Source organism: Hoplias malabaricus, chromosome 8 (assembly GCF_029633855.1).
Source record: "Hoplias malabaricus isolate fHopMal1 chromosome 8, fHopMal1.hap1, whole genome shotgun sequence".
Classification (NCBI taxonomy): domain Eukaryota; kingdom Metazoa; phylum Chordata; class Actinopteri; order Characiformes; family Erythrinidae; genus Hoplias; species Hoplias malabaricus.
Window position 1 is genome coordinate 4,382,528 of NC_089807.1, and position 19,026 is coordinate 4,401,553.

Below are 19,026 nucleotides of genomic sequence, written 5' to 3' on the forward strand. Positions count from 1 at the left end.
TGTTTATACGTTTTATACCCGTTTGCGCAGGTTGCAGGTGAGGATGAGGTTGCGTGAGAAGGAGTTGGCGAACGCTGTGTAGAAATCCAGCACTTTCAACAAAGCCTCCCTCCGTATGATGTGGAGGTCACAGTAGGTCAGCGCTCGAACATTAGCACAGGCGTGGGCTAGCGTCGTCTCTTTCCAGAAAACATCACCAAAAACGTCCCCTTTACCTGAGACACATCGAGGTGGAGAAAACAGACTTACAATGAAAAAGTCATTAGGCATGAAGTACTGCACATTTTAACTGCTTTAAAGGCTAAGCACCAGCGATATGAAAGTGTAAAACAAATAAATACAGTGGAATTTGAGTTCCTAACTTGTGTTTATTGATAGTCAGAAAACATGTTATTTCTTACTAATTCAAGGAATAAGGTTTAAAAGACCGTTGGTCCCCCCCCCCCCCCCCCCCCAACGGTGTTCAGAAACTCTAATAGGCGTCTTGCCTGTGACGTAGATGGTGGACAACAACTCTAGAAGCTGCACTTAATTTAATGCAAAATGAGGAAAAGGTGTGTTGTTTTTGGCTGCAATCATTCAATGTACAGTGGGACATCTGTGAACAAATGGCCCAAAGATCCCAAAATATCCAGAAAATGGACTAAATTTGTCCACTTTAAACGGGCACTTTGGAAAGGACCATCCGCTCACTCCGTTATCTGTAGCTCATTTCACTGGCGCTTTTCCAACAATATGGGCATGTAAGGACACCAACGAAAGGTGTTCAAGAGCCTCTGTAACATGGAGGTAAACAGGGTGAGGACACTCACTTCGCCTGTTTTAGTTGGTGTTAGTTAACGTTAGCTTGACTCGCTAAACTCGGTGTCTCAGATTATACTCGGCTACGTAGCTGCATTACGGAGGTTTATAGTGTCGGATGAATTCGAGTTCGACTTCGATCACATTTACAAGAATAACGGTACCTCTACATTTGAGTTTAGCTTATTGCTAGGCTATTGTCATGAATAATGTTGGTTATTTAGCTAGATACTGTCATAACAGTCGGTCATAACGGTGTTTTACCGCGGCGTTGTTCAGCTGTTGTCCACCAGTGACGTCACGGTTGCGTTCGAGAATTTCCGTAACGAGCTCGGGTTTTTCCGTCAATTTAATATAATTGTCAGTTTTAAAGCAAATTAAGCTGCTATTTTCACTTTAATTCATACTTATATCTGTCAGTAACTACAATAATGTGAAATATTCATGGAGGTCCATTAAGTGGTGCTTAGCCTTTAAATCAAAATTAGCAACACAAGATAAAGCTAATAGCGAACGATGTTAACTGATCTCATATATTCAGTCATTCTTAACTACGTGAAAGTTGATTTTCTATAAAGTGAAATGGGTGAAGATGAATAAAATTTTATTATTGTGTCTGAATGAACCAGTTTATTCTCCATAGAGCAGGATAGCCATATTTGTAGCAGGTTAAGTACAGAATCCCTGTTATATCCAGGTTAGTAGTATAAAGCAGGTTATTTAAGGATAAAGAGACATGGGAGAAAATGCCTGTTTGTTCCTTTTCTTGTAAAACTTTCTCAGAACTCTTTCTGCTGCAAATGGGGGACAAAATCCTTTTTAAAACTATTGTTTTTAGGAGAAATGTCAGGCGAGCATGTGACCACACATTTGGCTTTGTAGCTTGATTTTGGAAAGTATTAACCCCTTTTTTTTAATGAGTATGTGCTCCATCCTTGTGATTCTCTGCTGCAATTTGCAGGCGTTTCCATCTGAGTTTGAGAGGGATAAGAATATCAATCTCAGCCTAGGCTTAGCCAAACCAGATTTCCATGCAAATCCAATGAGATTCCACTGATTTCATAGGGCAGGGATAAACGAGGGAATGAATGTGCCTGGAAGAGGATTTCCATTAGCAGGAGACAAAATCAAATTTTCTCAATTTTTCCTCATTCTTCAAAAGCCTGTATTATTACACTGATTATAAATACAATGATCATTCACAAGCAATGAGAGATAAGCTGTGGAGAGAAGACTGACAAAATGGAGGATGAGAGAGACATGTTCACTTTCAGGTAGTCTCTTTGAGATAGGCCTAGAGGTTTATAGAAGCAAAGATCAATGATGTTACGGCATACTTCCATCTACATCTCTGAGTCTCTGGCGCCCAGAGGCCTGGACAGGGATCCAGAATAGACGCCTGTCTGCACTGCCGTAGCACAGGGGATTGACATGAAATAACCCTCAGTCCTTCATGGTGCATGCCTCCTGTAAAGTCTCTCCTTACATTTCCTTTCACTTCGTTCTCACTTGTGAATGGAGTTAGAGAGAACTAGAATGTATTGTATTCGTGGGTTGTGATTCAAAGGCAAAATAATTGTTTCTATATGAATTTATTAAAGTGCAAACGCTAAAAAGTGTGTTATACAAGAAATAACAAGAAAAAAAAAGTGTTGTACTTGTTTGACACTCTTGTCCTTTTCTTTTTATTCATTCATTCATTCATTCATTCATTATCTGTAACCCTTATCCAGTTCAGGGTCGCGGTGGGTCCAGAGCCTACCTGGAATCATTGGGCGCAAGGCAGGAATACACCCTGGAGGGGGCGCCAGTCCTTCACAGGGCAACACACACTCACACATTCACTCACACACTCACACCTACGGACACTTTTTGAGTCTCCAATCCACCTACCAACGTGTGTTTTTGGACTGTGGGAGGAAACCAGAGCACCCGGAGGAAACCCACGCAGACACAGGGAGAACAGTCACCTGGAGTGGGACTCGAACCCACAACCTCCAAGTCCCTGGAGCTACCTGCTGCGCCACCAATGCTGCCCCTGTTCTTTTTATTTATTTATTTATTTATTTATTTAAAATGTACCTTTCTATTCTGCAATAGCAGAAAACCCATAGAGTGGGCCCCTCATAGGGGATGCCCATGTTTAAAATAGATTTAATGCAGAATCTCCAGGCCAGGGCAGCAGGCTGGCACTGCCACACAGCCCCAGGATCTTGGTCTCCAGGGTTCAATCAATTGGTGTGTTCTCCCCTGCAGGTGAGGTCAATTGGCTCTGCAAGTATTGCTCACTGCCTTCTGCCAAATGGTTTAAATTGGGCTCCAGAACCATCGCAACCCTGATGAAGATTGAGTGGTTACAGATGAATGAATGAATGAATGAATGAATGAATCTCCAGGCCACAAGGTGTCTGTATGATGGCTGTTTCCAAATGTAAAGAAGAAGCTAGTTTCCATCACTTCTCTGAGACAAAACCTGAAATAATCTGTGTTTTTTACAGTCTGTTTACAAACTGAAAAACTTCCACAATTCAGACTTCACGATCCTGCTTCTGACAATAAAAACCTTAGACTTTAATAAGCTCAAATCACCCACTGACAGATGCTCATAATTCATTTTCTTACAGGGAAACCAGGGTCTGTGAACAGATGGGTGTGAAATTTCTGCTAATTATTGGGCATCTGTCTCGTCTTGGACACGTCTTCACCGCAGAGACGCTGTGTCATATGCTGGGACAGTAGTGTCTCCGTCTGGAGCTGTATATGCATGTCCTTGTTTTGGCGAAAACCAAATGTTCTCTATTAAAACTCCTTTTGTTCAGCAATGAGTGACCTATTTCCAGTTCCTTCTGTGTGCTTTGATCCTCTTCTTTGGTTCCATTTGTGAGTTTGTGAGAGGGAATTATATCGCCATTAAGATCTGTTACTAACTCTCTTTATTTCTGTTTTATGGAAAACACGGTAAGGCTCCAGTTACCTGTTCATTATTCTCTTCTCTTTTCTCTCTCTTTTTTTATTTGAACCTGTGCCTTTCTTTGAAATCAATGACACAATCATCAGACGGGAAAACCTTCCTTTCTCAATTTGTTATTGTTGTTATTTACTGTTATATTCCTCATTAAATAACTGGACCTGACTGAACCGAGGAGACGTTTTGAAAGACCATTAATTGCAGACGAGATGGACTTTATTGGGGTAGTGATGTAGAGGTAGTGATGCTTTACCAGGGTCCACTGTTAATGGGTTCAATCCCTGCCTCACGTCACTGTCTGCGAGGAGTTTTGTGTGTTCTCCCCTTATTTGTGTAGGTTTCCTTCAGGTGCTCATTTTTCCTCAATCCACAATCCAAACCCACAGCGGACTGGCCATGTACAATTGTCCACAGATGCGAGTGTGTGAGGGACTGTGTGAGGGTGATGGACTGGTGCCCTGTATAGTGTGTGTGGGGTTTGTGCCCACTGAGACCTTGAACAGAATGTAGCATTATAGATGATGACTGAATTAATTAATCGATAAATGCATATGGTCTTGTGGACTGTTTCATGTTTAAATTTAATGTACATTTTTTGTATTTAATTTAAATTATTGTATATCATTATTATTACATTCATTCATTCTTTCATTATCTGTAACCCTTATCCAGATCAGGGTCGCGGTGGGTCCAGAGCCTACCTGGAATCATTGGGCGCAAGGCAACACACACACACACATACATACACACATGGACACCTACAGACACTTTTTGAGTCGCCAATCCACCTACCAATGTGTGTTTTTGGACTGTGGGAGGAAACCGGAGTACCCGGAGGAAACCCACGCAGACACAGGGAGAACACACCACACTCCTCACACACAGTCACCCGGAGGAAACCCACACAGACACTGGGAGAACACACCACACTCCTCACAGAGAGTCACCCGGAGGAAACCCACGCAGACACAGAGAGAACACACCACACTCCTCACAGACAGTCACCTGGAGGAAACCCATGCAGACACATGGAGAACACAACACACTCCTCACAGACAGTCACCCGGAGGAAACCCACACAGACACAGAGAGAACACACCACACTCCTCACAGACAGTCACCCGGAGGAAACCCACGCAGACACAGGGAGAATACACCACACTCCTCACAGACAGTCACCCGGGGGACACCCAAGCAGACACAGGGAGAACACACCACACTCCTCCAGGCCCTGTGTGACTGTGCCACCGTGCTGCCCCTATATTTTAATATCTATTGTTGTATACAGAGCAATTCTTTTGTTCAGTTTATATTGAGATTACCCAAGTTGTACAAGAAAGCAACGTAACTTCCCACAGAAATTAGAAATCTGCAAACAGTCTCACACACACGGTCATGTGCGGTGTCTTATAGGACTGTGATCCATAACCAGTGTTAATTATTCACACCAATTACTTTCACGTTAGCTGGTACAATGAGCACAGGAATCACTTAAACACTTTCCATAATGAACCAAGGTACTGACGGCCCACTGTACTCCTGTCCCTTCGAAATTCAATTGCTAACGACATCACTATAAAGCAATCAATATCTGAAGAATTAACAAGGCATTTTAAGCAGAGTAATTATTGTTGTCTGTGATGTCACAATGGGGCAACTAGGGGCACACAGTGTATATTAAAAGCATATGGAGAGCATATGGGTAATTGGAAGAATCTGGACCATTCCCAAAGGGCCGATGAGTTCATAAAAATAACTCTCTGTGGATGAACTGTTCGCCAATGGTTTTTTTAAATTTTCTTTAACATCCACATGCTCTAATGACCTTATTGAGCCAGGGCCCCTTACAACAGTTTGTTTCTTCTGCCTTTAAGTAAATTGGTAAAATGCAAAGGGAAATGTATGGATTAAAAGCTGTAAGGTTTGTTGTTTGTGTGGTTTATATGAAGAAAGTGAGGAATAACATCAGGATTAAATGTGTAAATCCTTGGTTTGTGTGTTTTAAACAAAGAAAGTGAGGAATAAGAATTGTTTTTCAAAAGCTAACCTTAAAGGCTAACTTCACAAAGCATAGTTGCCTTTTTAAGGTGGAACAAAACTTTCAAGTAAGCAGCTGGTAAATATTGCATATAAAACTGACCTATTGAAGGTGGAAATGTTGGAATAACAAAATTGAGAATAAGAAGCACACTTTGGCCTCCTAAAATGACAGTTAAAGTGGAAGAGAAAACATTAATAAGGAAGATAACATCAGCCTCGACTTGTGACACACATTTAACACTAGAAGCGCAGTGAGCTGGGTCTTTTTACCTTTGTGACTAACTGATTAACTTTACTCCAAGCACTGTGTTGGTTTTGTTTTGGGAGGGAAGCAGTCATTCATGGTGATCTCTCAGTGCTTCCAGGTCTCAGTGGGTCAAAGAAGCATGATGCTTTTAGCGTTAAAGTGGGAATGAAACTTTAAATATTAATTCACTCATTCATTGTCTGTAACGGCTGTATACAGTTCAGGGTCGTGGTGGGTCCGGAGCCTACCCAGAATCACTGGGCGCAAGGCAGGAACACACCCTGGAGGGGGCGCCAGATCTTCACAGGGCATCACACATTCACTCACACACTCACACCTGTGGACACTTTTGAATCTTCAGTCCACCTACCAACGTGTGTTTTGGACAAGTCAATTAGCAGCTTCAAAATAAGAGTCCAGTTCTCCACTGGCTAATGGACTACACCTTTTCAAGTCTCTGCAGTCCATTGTCAGAAGATACACTGAGAGTTGCGGAGAAATTGGTGAGAGAGCTGTTGGAAACAGGCAAGCCAAGATGAGGTGTAATTGAAGGTGGCTTCAAAAGGATTGAGACAAGCGGACAGATTTTTCTCCACTCCGAACCCCTGTGGCTCCACACCCCGTGGAGCTTTTCTGCTGCTTTCCATTTCTCCATCACCTCCACAGAAGTAAGCTCCCACTCTAGACCAACCCAACCCCGAGGGAGCCCTCCAGGGACCACAGGCCTCCCGCAGGAACTGATTAATGCTCTGTAGGAACATGTCACCATGGCAACGCATGGGCCGCTAAAAGTATGGATTTCAACGTTTATGATTGCAAGGTTTGTCATGGAAATGGAAATGTAGTCAAAGTGATATTTATGATGGAAACTATCTACAGAGAATATTAATGGGAATTTATTCTCATTAACATATTTACATAATTTTACCCTTTAACCAAAAGGACTCCAACAGCCAAGACATGTTAGTTGGCTTTCATTAGATTATCTGTAAAACTGGAAGAACATGAAAGTACAACTTGTGGACACCGTGTCTTGTCTTGGTGGAAGGTTATACACTGGATACTGGAACATTGCTTTGAAGATTTTATGTCATTCAGCCAAATTTAGTATTTTTCCAAAGACACTGAACAATTTCAGGAAAAAATAACACTAATGCAGTGTTGAAAATGGCTCCCTATTCACTATTCCCTGTATTACTCACTATATAAGTGCACTATTATAGGGACCTTGTTTTCAGGAGGATAGTGAATGATTTTGGACACTACCTCATGCAGTATGGGTATTCAATATCCACATTTGCAGTGCATTGTGGGATTGTTTGAGTATATTGGAAATGACCCACTATGGTCCACTGCTACAAAATGGCGGAAAGTAATGAACTATATAGTGAATAGGGCAAAGTTTCAGACACAGCGTTGGTTTCTAAGATAGAAGCAATAAAATACATTGTTACATATTAACAGTAATCAGACAAATACAACAGAGGTAACTTTTAAAAGAAATCAATCAGGAAGAGAAGGAGTTTCAACTGTTTCTGAAAGACGACTGGGATGTGTAAGTGTAAGAATTTTAGGCCTGCAACACTGAAAGTCCTCTCTCCAAAAGTGTGCGACCTGGAGCAAGGGAGGGAGAGCAGATGTGTATCAGGGGACCAGAGAGGGCCTGTAGATGTGTACCGATGCACAAAAGCATCGGTATGTCTCAGAGTTCTGGACAAACTGTAGCCTCCAAAGGCCACAGGCAGGAAGCCTAAATGGAACAGCATTAAAGTAGCCCAGTCTAGATGTAGTAAAAGCACAGAGAAGTGTCCTGGTTACAGAGTAGGAAAGATAAGGACACAGTCATTCAATCCCCTTATCCCACTTAACATTAGCTTTGTAGCTCCAATGTAAAACCAAAGACGCATGTCTAGCTCAACTACAACGGAGGCATCTACTGCTGTGGCGTGATGCTTAAGAAGCTAGGGACTGGAACTTGACCGACAAGAGAACTGGGGGTAGTTGGATCCTGAACTGCTCCCTGGTTGTTGTGGATGGCTTCCGGCTGCTTTGTGTATGTGTGCATTTGCGTGTGTGTGTGTGTTTTCACTGTGATCATAATTGTATAATTTTTTTTTATGTTTTTAAAGCCTTGGTTGCTTCCAAACTCACCCAGTATGGCGATGACTTCATCATCCTGAATGACCTCTAGTGACCCCGACACCACAAAGCAGAGGGAGTCCACACTTTCCCCAGCGTGGAAGATGAGGTCGCCAGGTGCAGAGTGGATCGTCTGAAACTCGACGGCTAAAGAGCGCAGGCAGCCGTCACTGGCCAATCGGAACGCAGGATGCTCGTTAAACACCTTCCTGTTCAGGTGGACGCAGATATCCGCTCGCATGTCCTTGGGACAGATGGACAGCACCTGGGGAAAGGGCACTTAGGTCAGTTACAATATTAGAGGACACAATAATATTAGGTTTTTTCTCTCAGGTTGAGAAAGCTTCACATCTGAAACTACGGATACTGGAAGCCTGTGCTAGCATTTCTCCTGCAGTGTTGCTATCAGTGTGTTTAGAGAGCAGGAGAAGAGGGTTGCATTGACAATCCAACACAATGGGCAGCACTTTGAACACATTTAATAATCAGAAACTTGTAAATAACTCATGAAAGAATAAAGTTACGTTAAAAGCAACCACACCATTGTTTTTCTTGTGAAATTCCCAATGAGTTTGATGTGTCACATGACCCTCTTCCCATTGAAAAAACAAAAGTTGGATCCAAAATGGCCGACTTCAAAATGGCCGCCATGGTCACCACCCATCTTGAAAAGTTTTCCCCCTCCTATTTACTAATGTGCCACAAACAGGAAGTTAATATCACCAACCATTCCCATTTTATTAAGGTGTATGCATATACATAGCCCATATATTATACAAACTGTGAGTAAATGAACACCTGTACCAACCATGTGAGCTCCTTAATGTAGCTGAATGCACTAATTATAAAAGGCATCCATAAATGTTGGGCATATTAGTGGACCTCCAGGGTCTTACAATGGATGGAGACTTATGTAAAATACATATCTGAATAACTGGGGAATTTTAAAGTTTGTTCCTGGTGAAAAACGAAAAAGACAATTCGCTAAAAGATTGGACACTTTATGTAACTAGATGAAGCATTATCATGCAAAATATACAGGAAACAGATCTGCTTTGTGCGAGCAGCAAACAAATGAAATGAAATGAAGATGAGCAATCTGAAAGTAAAATGAAAGTATAATTACATAAATCACTACAATCCAAAGTGGAGGCCATAACCTGAAGGGTCATCCAGCATCTGAATCAGGGACCTCTTGCATTCTAAATGACTGTCATATGCTACGTGTCCAAAAGTTTTTAGACACATATCAGTAGTAAATTCAGCTTCTTTAAGCTGTGTCAATTGTGGACGCAGATGTTCAGCAACACTGTATAATCTTTAAAGAAAGGTAAGTAATGAAATATGATGCTTGGGAACAGCTGCACATTGGCTTAAGGTCCATCCATCCATCTATGCATCCATCCATTATGCAGAAAAGCAAAGCTCTCGATTTACCGTTCGATCTACGTCCCAACCCTCACCTATGGTCATGAGCTTTGGGTAGTGACCGAAAGAAGGAGATCGCGGGTACAAGCGGCTGAAATGAGTTTTCTCCGCAGGGTGTCTGGACTTTCCCTTAGAGACAGGGTTAGGAGCTCGGACGTCCGGGAGAGACTCGGAGTGGAGCCGCTGCTCCTCCACGTCGAGAGGAGCCAGTTGAGGTGGTTCGGGCGTCTGGTTCGGATGCCTGCTGGATGCCTTCCTGGTGAGTTGTTCCGGGCATGTCCAATGGGGAGGAGGCCCCAGGACAGACCAAGAATACGCTGGAGAGACTACATGTCTCAACTGGCCTGGGAACGCCTCGGTATACCCCCGAAGGAGCTGGAGACAGTGACTGGGGAGAGGGAGGTCTGGGTTTCTTTGCTCTGACTGCTTCCCCCGCGACCCGGCCCCGAATAAGTGTTGGGCTTAAGGTCACAGTGCCAGGCATGAGCTAGAGGGATATGAAGGCTCTCTGCTGAGCAGTGGAGCTGTGTTCTCTGAAGTGATGGAGATCCATCCAATATTTCTGGGATGAGTTGGAGTGGTGTTTGTGATCCAGAATTAGCCAGAATTGTATCACAAGTCATCGTAGTGCTTCACAAAAATATTCCAACATCTTGTTTCCCCAAACAAACAGAAAGGGGGAGGCCAAATACAGCACCATTCATAATTATTGGTACCTCTGGTGTTAGTAGTTTGTACAACCTCCTTTTGCCAACAAGCCAGCACTTAATCTTCTCCTATTACTCTTCACAAGATGGGAGAATACAGAAAGAGGGATCTTCGACCTTTCCTCTTTGCACAACCTCTTTAAATCGTCCAGAGTCCTGGGTCTTCTCCTGTGCACTCTCCTCTTCAGCTCACCCCACGGGTTTTCTGTTGGGTTGAGCTCTGAGGACTGAGATGGCTATGAGAGGAGCTTGATTTTGTGCACTGTGAAACATTTTTAAGTAGATTTGGCCACATGTTTAGAGTCATTATCTTGATGAAAGACCCAGTGACGACCCATCTTCAGCTTTTGGGCAGAGGCCACCAGATTCTGATTCAATATGTCCTGATATTTCAAAGAGATCATAATCCCATGTGTCCTTACAAGGTTCCCAGGTTCTTTGGAGGAGAAACAGGCACATAGCATCACCGATCCTCCCTCAAACTTAACAGTGGGCATGAGGTGTTTTTCTGCGTACTCATCCTTGGTGTTATGCCATACCCACTTATAGTGTTTGTTGACAAAAAGCTCTATCTTGGTCTCAGTTGAACAAAGCACACGGTCACAGTTAAAATCCCAGTACCGCTGGCAAACTCCACCCGTTTACGCTCATGAGTATAACTCAGAAAAGGTTTTCTCCGTGCATGCCTCTCAAACAGCTTGTTTTTCAGTTGAGTTGAAGGTTGCTTTTTTCTAAATTTGTTTATGAGATTATGCTTCTGCAATGAAAAATAAATTTATTTTAAGGCTTTTAACAAATTTTAACTAGGGGTGCCAATAACTATGGAGGGCGCTGTACATCACTATACAGTGTGGCAAGTAGAGCAATTCCTTAACTGGCTTTATTCACATGTTTACCATGGCCTGCTGAGCTGTGATGGTCTGAGTAGTTTTTGATCAGTGTCTTGGTTGTAAAATATTCATTAAAAATCATACATTTTACAGTAGGTTTCTGAGTTTCAGAAGAAAGTCTCCATCCAGCTGTCAATCACTTTAATCAAGACTGTCAATCACTATTTTAATAAGTGTGTTAATGATATGAGGAAACTGTCTCAGACAAAAGAGAGACATGCAAAGAAACAAGTCCAAGTTTTTACAGAATCTGGGAGAAAATAAGAATTTAAAAATAAAAAGGAATGAAATAAACAAAAAGAAATGAGGTAATGGTGTGACTACTGAAATAAACTGTTATTTACATTATATTAGTCTCTTCATTTGAGCAGAAGTTACATTGGAAGCAGGGATTGCACCGATGTGTTTTTAAAAAATTCTGATATGACACAGAAACGAACTGCGTATCGGTCGCTACCGGATACAGATCTGACAACAATGTTACATTAATAATACCACACCATGTAGGAGAGTCAGAACTGACTTAAACATTAATTTACTAATTTATAAAACATATTAACACTTATGGTGGTACAGCAGGGAGTGTCGCAGTCACACAGCTCCAGGGACCTGGAGGTCGTGAGTTCGATTCCCGCTCCGGGTGACTGTCTGCGTGGTGTGTTCTCCCTGTGTCTGCGTGGGTTTCCTCTGGGTGACTGTCTGTGAGGAGTGTGGTGTGTTCTCCCTGTGTCTGCGTGGGTTTCCTCTGGGTGACTGTCTGTGAGGATTGTGGTGTGTTCTCTCTGTGTCTGCGTGGGTTTCCTCCGGGTGACTGTCTGTGAGGAGTGTGGTGTGTTCTCTCTGTATCTGTGTGGGTTTCCTTCGGGTGCTCCGTTTGTGTGTCTGTGTTGCCCTGTGAAGGACTGGCGCCCCCTCCAGGGTGTATTCCCGCCTTGTGCCCAATGATTCCAGGGAGGCTCTGGACCCACCGTGACCCTGAACTGGATAAAGGTTACAGATAATGAATTAATGAATGAATATTAACACTTAGATATAAAATTACTGTACAATAATCATCTTCACACTGCTTGTGTGTGTGTGTGTTGGTTTATGTGAAATTTCAGGTCAAAATTCCAGAAGACATTAATACCTCAGGACAAGCTTTTAATGAAATATCAGGATAAAAAAATGTCCTATGCAGTGTTAAGCAGCTAGGTTTATTATTATGTCTCTGGAATGTCCTTTTCCTCTACGGTGGCCCCCAGAGTCACATCGCAACAACATTTACAAAGCAAACAAAAGGTCAGAACACGACAGCATTAAGGAGAACACAAATACATTTTAAAATGTATTTTTTACAGTTTTGTTTAATGCAGCGTTTTGGAAATGTATTTGTGTTCTCCTCAATGCTGTCGTGTTCTGACCTTTTGTTTGCTTTGTAAATGTTGTTGTGATGTGACTCAGGGGGCCACCGTACTTTCCCTCGATAGCAGCGATACTGGATAAGTGCATAATTGGAAGAGAGTAAAGCTCTGCCTCTCTTCTACCCTTACCTTCTCAGTGTCAATGCCTTTGGTCATGGACCAGGTGGAGACGATGTAGTCCATCACTCGTTCGCTCAGGCCTTTGGGAACCTGGTATAGCTTCAGGAAGTCTCTCACGTTGTTCAGCATCTCGTGGTAGCGGTTAGTGTTGGCGTACATCTGCTGGAAGATGGTTGTCACGTTACCGAAGATGGTTGCGTAAAGCAGAGCTGGAGGAGAGATGTGGAGGCAAAAACTGTCAGCGAAAATGGACACGAGGTAGGGATCATGTAGAGTTGTTCACTTATATATCTACTAATGAGTGCTATAGCTGTCAGCTTGTCAGATGGTGTCTTATTTTAGCTAAAATCCCTGCTAAAAAGCAAGTTACTTATAGAAGGAGAGCAGTTTTTCTTATAAACACAAAACCCCAAAGAGCACTCTGTGTCCTAAAAGCGGAACATGAACCTAAAGGCACCATGCTGAATGCCAAGTGTGAGCTAGAGGGGTATAAATCCTCGTAGCACTGGGCTGTGAAGGAGTGGATCTACATTCATCTGGAGTAAAGAGGCACCATTCAATACCTTTGGGATGTTTTGGAGTGTCCTTTGTGATCCAGAAGTAATCATTCAACACTAGAGCCTGACCTCACTAATGCTGTTTTGGCAGTCTTCCATCATTCCAAGGCCAAGAGTCCAAGGCTGTGTCTGAAATATTTACAATGCTGCCTACTGAGGCTGTATTCTGAGGAAAGGGAGGCAGGGAGTCGTGTCTGAACCAGGTGTTTGTATAAAATGCATGCTGAGGTTCCCTTGTTAGGTGTATCCTTGGCTGCTTTAGATTTCCCATAATTCTCTGTGTCAGCACAGTCAGCAGCACTCATCAGAAAACAACGGCCTATGTAAGTAGCACATAGAATGCAGCCAGGTTACTTCATTCATTCATTATCTGTAACCCTTATCCAGTTCAGGGTCGCGGTGGGTCCAGAGCCTACCTGGAATCATTGGGCGCAAGGTGGGAATACACCCTGGAGGGGGCGCCAGTCCTTCACAGGGCAGCACAGACTCACACATACAGACACTTTTGAATCGCCAATCCACCTACCTACGTGTGTTTTTGGACTGTGGGAGGAAACCGGAGCACCCGGAGGAAACCCGCGCGGACAACACACAAACTCCTCACAGACAGTCACCCGGAGCGGGAATTGAACCCACGACCTCCAGGCCCCTGGAGCTGTCTGACTGCGACACCTACCTGCTGCGCCACCGTGCCGCCCCAGGTTACTTCACTATTTTTAAAATAAGATTTTAAAAATACTAAAAAGACAGCAGACATCAAGGCATGAAGGATACTACCTTCTGTTTCAGACACAGCCCCCGAGTGTCACGGAGCATGTGGGAGGACCCAAGAGGAGGGCGAGGGGCCCAGTTTGTGGCAAGTGTTAAAGAGAGAAAACGAAACATTAAGAGAGTAGGGTTAATGCGAGTGATTTCTTGGAGGCTGTGGTTGGTGGTTTAAACTCCACCTCAGCCTCCAAGTAAAAAAAAACAAAAAACTGGGGAGTGTGAACAGAGCAGACCTGTCTATAAAGTTTAAGATGAGGAAAAGGTGGATAAAAAGAAATAAACGAGACACTGAACAGTGTGCTCATACAACAGATATGTTCTAACCAAAAGTAGAACATGTGCTGCATTAAGGTGCTCATCGGAAGATTGTATACTAGGTGCTTAAGTAGTAAATACGACTTCACTGTGTTCTGGTGCTTGGCTGAACATCCGCCCCCTGTATACAACATGTGCTCAAAAAGTGATTTACCATTAAATAATAATACTATTAATAATAATAATAATATGGCGGCATGGTGGTGCAGCAGGGACCTGGAGGTTGCGGGTTTGATTCCCGCTCCAGATGACTGTCTGTGAGGAGTGTGGTGTGTTCTCCCCGTGTCTGCGTGGGTTTCCTCCGGGTGACTGTCTGTGAGGAGTGTGGTGTGTTCTCTCTGTGTCTGCGTGGGTTTCCTCCGGGTGACTGTCTGTGAGGAGTGTGGTGTGTTCTCTCTGTGTCTGCGTGGGTTTCCTCCGGGTGACTGTCTGTGAGGAGTGTGGTGTGTTCTCCCTGCGTCTGTGTGGGTCTCCTCCGGGTGACTGTCTGTGAGGAGTGTGGTGTGTTCTCCCTGTGTCTGCGTGGGTCTCCTCCGGGTGACTGTCTGTGAGGAGTGTGGTGTGTTCTCTCTGTGTCTGCGTGGGTTTCCTCCAGGTGACTGTCTGTGAGGAGTGTGGTGTGTTCTCCCTGTGTCTGCGTGGGTTTCCTCCGGGTGACTGTCTGTGAGGAGTGTGGTGTGTTCTCCCTGTGTCTGCGTGGGTTTCCTCCGGGTGACTGTCTGTGAGGAGTGTGGTGTGTTCTCCCTGTGTCTGCGTGGGTTTCCTCCGGGTGACTGTCTGTGAGGAGTGTGGTGTGTTCTCCCCGTGTCCGTGTGGGTTTCCTCCGGGTGCTCCGGTTTCCTCCCACAGTCCAAAAACACATGTTGCAGGTGGATTGGCGACTCGAAAGTGTCCGTAGGTGTGAATGTGTGTATGTCTGTGTTGCCCTGTGAAGGACTGGCGTCCCCTCCAGGGTGTATTCCCGCCTTGCGCCCGATGATTCCAGGTAGGCTCTGGACCCCCCGCGACCCTAAATTGGATAAGCGGTTACAGATAATGGATGGATGGATGGATAGTGCCTTTCTAATACCCAAGGTCTCTTTACACAAAGAAGAGGAAAATAAATAAATAAATAAATAAATAAAAATTAAAAAGGAAAAGGGAAGACACTTATACCTGCAGAGTGCAGAAATACTGAGAGAAGAGGTAGGTCTTCAGCTGAGATTTAAAGGCAGAAAATGAAGAGAGGAGATAAAGATTTTGTGGTAAAGAATTCCAGAGTTTGGGTGCAATAACACTGAATGATCTACCACCAGCGGTAACTAATTTAAATTTGGGCACTGACAAAACACCACTCTCAATAACAACTAAACAAATCTGACCATAATATTTGACTTTTATTGTCAGAAAACATACACAATGAGATAATTCAAATGCATATTTGCCATTTTCTCCATGGGATATTTCTCCAGGGTCACAATCTATGTCACAGCTCATAAGCTCATGTATCGTCTAGAATCCTGAGTTTACCAGCGATAAATACAACTTTTGTGCACCATTCGGATGCAATTTACAAATGGGAAGTTGGTATTTGGTTGGTAATTGGTATCACTCAAAAGCAACGTAAAACACACCAGCCAGCAACAGGGTGCACAAAGTCAGCACAACTGGCCTCACTCAGTGGAGAGGATGGTCCTACCTCCCTCAGATCTATCAATGTCATGCTAGCTAATGCTAATATCTGTTAGCTTCTTCGCAGAACTGGGCAGTTTGTGCTCTCCTCCAAGTGTGTTGTGCTGTCCTGTGTTGTGTTTAAACAGAAGTGGGGACTGGCTTCACACGTCTTGACTCACCCTTGAGGCATGGTGCCACTGGGTAAATCTTAGCAAACAAGAGGGAACTGGCAATGACCAAGGAGGAATGTTCTGGTATCTATTATAGAGCTTTCCCAAAAGAGTAGACGTTATTACTGCGGCAAATTCATTTAAACTTCCTTTTCCCCAGTTCAGTTAACAGTTTAACTCGTAATGAAGCTGCTTTTAAGATGTTTGTGTGAGGTGAGGTTCCCTTGGGCAAGCACAGGCTCTCCACAGGTGTCACCTGCCCAGGTCACATTTATAAGAAGAGCTTTGCCAGCCCAGTGTGACTCAGCGGGCTGTGTTACTTAATGTGATGTGAAGGAATGTGCGACTGTAAGAAATTCCTAGTCACTGAAAACGTGCGAGTGTTACCACGGCACCCCGGGCCTCTGTTCTCCATGGCAACCTCACCCGAAATAGTTCAGCAAACACTTCATCGTCACTCATAAAGAGAGAATAAAAAGGAGGAAATATGGAGGGGCATGGTGAAAGAAAAGGAGAGGGGAAGGCAACGATGGAGAGAAAAAGAGAAAAGAGTGATTCAGATCACAACCTGCCATCAGACTGAGTCAGCAACGACATACTGCTGAGAGCGAGAGAGAGTCAGAACCAGAGTCATTCCTCAACTCATGGGAATATACTCCATTACACCATACAGTAGAAACCATTGATATATGATAAATACATTTTAAAAAATGTAATACAATTGAAACTGACATGGACTGACACGGTGGTGCAGCAGGTAGTGTCGCAGTCACACAGCTCTAGGGTTGTGGGTTCGAGTCCCGCTCCGGGTGACTGTCTGTGAGGAGTGTGGTGTGTTCTCCCTGTGTCTGCATGGGTTTCCTCCGGGTGACTGTCTGTGAGGAGTGTGGTGTGTTCTCCCTGTGTCTGCATGGGTTTCCTCCGGGTGACTGTTGGTGTGTTCTCTCTGTGTCTGTGTGGGTTTCCTCCGGGTGACTGTCTGTGAGGAGTGTGGTGTGTTCTCCCTGTGTCTGCATGGGTTTCCTCCGGGTGACTGTTGGTGTGTTCTCTCTGTGTCTGTGTGGGTTTCCTCCGGGTGACTGTCTGTGTGAATTCACAATACCTCCCTCGCAGACACGGGGAGAACACACCACACTCCTCACAGACAGTCACCCGGAGGAAACCCATGCAGACACAGGGAGAACACACCACACTCCTCACAGACAGTCACCCGGAGGAAACCCATGCAGACACAGGGAGAACACACCACACTCCTCACAGACAGTCACCCGGAGGAAACCCACACAGACACAGGGAGAACACACCACACTCCTCACAGACAGTCACCCGGAGCGGGACTCGAACCCACAACCTCTAGGTCCCTGGAGCTGTGTGACTGCGACACTCCCTGCTGCACCACCGTGCCGCCCGACAGCAAGAACAGAGCATTAAAAATTCACAATACCTCCCTATAATATATTCAACGATCCAACTTTAGCTTACGTCACTAAACAGAAGCTGATGTCCATGATTAGCAAAATGCTAACTCCTTAAATTATCACCCACCTGCCCCACACCATCCAACGTTACTCAGTGATCTCAGACAGACATTCCTGTGTGGTTCCTGAAAGATTATGGGACTCTGTTATACACAAAAGTATATTAAAGAGGTACGTTTCAGACAGTAAACGTGCCTTAGCTGACTGACAACATTTGGAATTGGGGAAACATTGCAAATTTGTTTTTATGTTTTTTACCACTGCTTTAATGGCATAAGATAAGTGTAGACAGGAGTGGATGCATTACAGAGAAGCCATTAGGAAGAGTTTGGGTCACTCTCTGGGGGACTTTTGTAAACAGCATATAATGAGGTCTAAAAGGACTTCTCTAATAGGCACAGAGAGAGAGCGAGAGAGAGAGAGAGAAAGTGAGAGAGAGAGAGAGAAAGTGAGAGAGGGAGAGAGAAAGTGAGAGAGAGAGAGAGAAAGTGAGAGAGGGAGAGAGAAAGTGAGAGAGAGAGAGAGAGCGAGAGAGAGAGAGAGAGAGAGAGAAAGTGAGAGAGAGAGCGAGAGAGAAAGTGAGAGAGAGAGAGAGAGAGAGAGAAAGTGAGAGAGAGAGAGAGACAGAGAGAGAGAGAGAGAGACAGAGAGAAAGAGAGAGAGAGAAAGCGAGAGAGAGAGAAAGCGAGAGAGAGAGAGAAAGTGAGAGAGAGAGAGAAAGTGAGAGAGAGAAAGAGAGAGAAAGTGAGAGAGAGAGAAAGTGAGAGAAAGTGAGAGAGAGAGAAAGTGAGAGAGAGAGAGAGAGAGAGAGAGAGAGAAAGAGACAGAGAGAGAGAGAGAAAGTGAGAGAGAGAGAGAAAGTGAGAGAGAGAAAGAGAGAGAAAGTGAGAGAGAGAGAAAGTGAGAGAGAGAGAGAGAGAGAGAGAGAAAGAGACAGAGAGAGAGAAAGTGAGAGAGAGAGAGAGAGAGAGAGACAGAGAGAGAGAGAAAGCGAGAGAGAGAGAAAGTGAGAGAGAGAGAGAAAGTGAGAGAGAGAGAAAGTGAGAGAGAGAGAGAGAGAGAGAGAGAGAAAGAGACAGAGAGAGAGAAAGTGAGAGAGAGAGAGAGAGAGAGAGAGAGAGAGAGAGAGACAGAGAGAGAGAGAGAATTGTCTTCACAAACACAATAAAAAGCTGCAGAGGGACTTCAGACGATCACAGTGTAAATGGAGTTGCTTAACTGGGCTTTTATTCCCCATCCAGCATTGCCTTAATCCAGCCGTTTGTTTTTCTAATGGATCAAGGACATATTCCCTCATTTATCCCAGTCTGCTTCCAGGAATGTGTCCAAATTGATCCTCTGA

At 44.1% G+C, this 19,026-nt stretch overlaps 1 protein-coding gene across 1 annotated transcript in view; it reads right to left on the minus strand.

Moving 5' to 3' along the window:
* The window catches only part of kcnh5b (potassium voltage-gated channel, subfamily H (eag-related), member 5b), a 47,549-nt gene that overhangs the window by 13,099 nt on the left and 15,424 nt on the right, over positions 1-19,026 (minus strand). Inside the window, exons 5-7 of the mRNA XM_066679145.1 lie at positions 12,753-12,952; positions 8,208-8,460; positions 19-215 (exon numbers count right to left, since the gene is read on the minus strand). Of these exons, the coding sequence (XP_066535242.1) occupies positions 19-215; positions 8,208-8,460; positions 12,753-12,952 (650 nt within the window). The remainder of the gene's footprint in view (positions 1-18; positions 216-8,207; positions 8,461-12,752; positions 12,953-19,026) is intronic.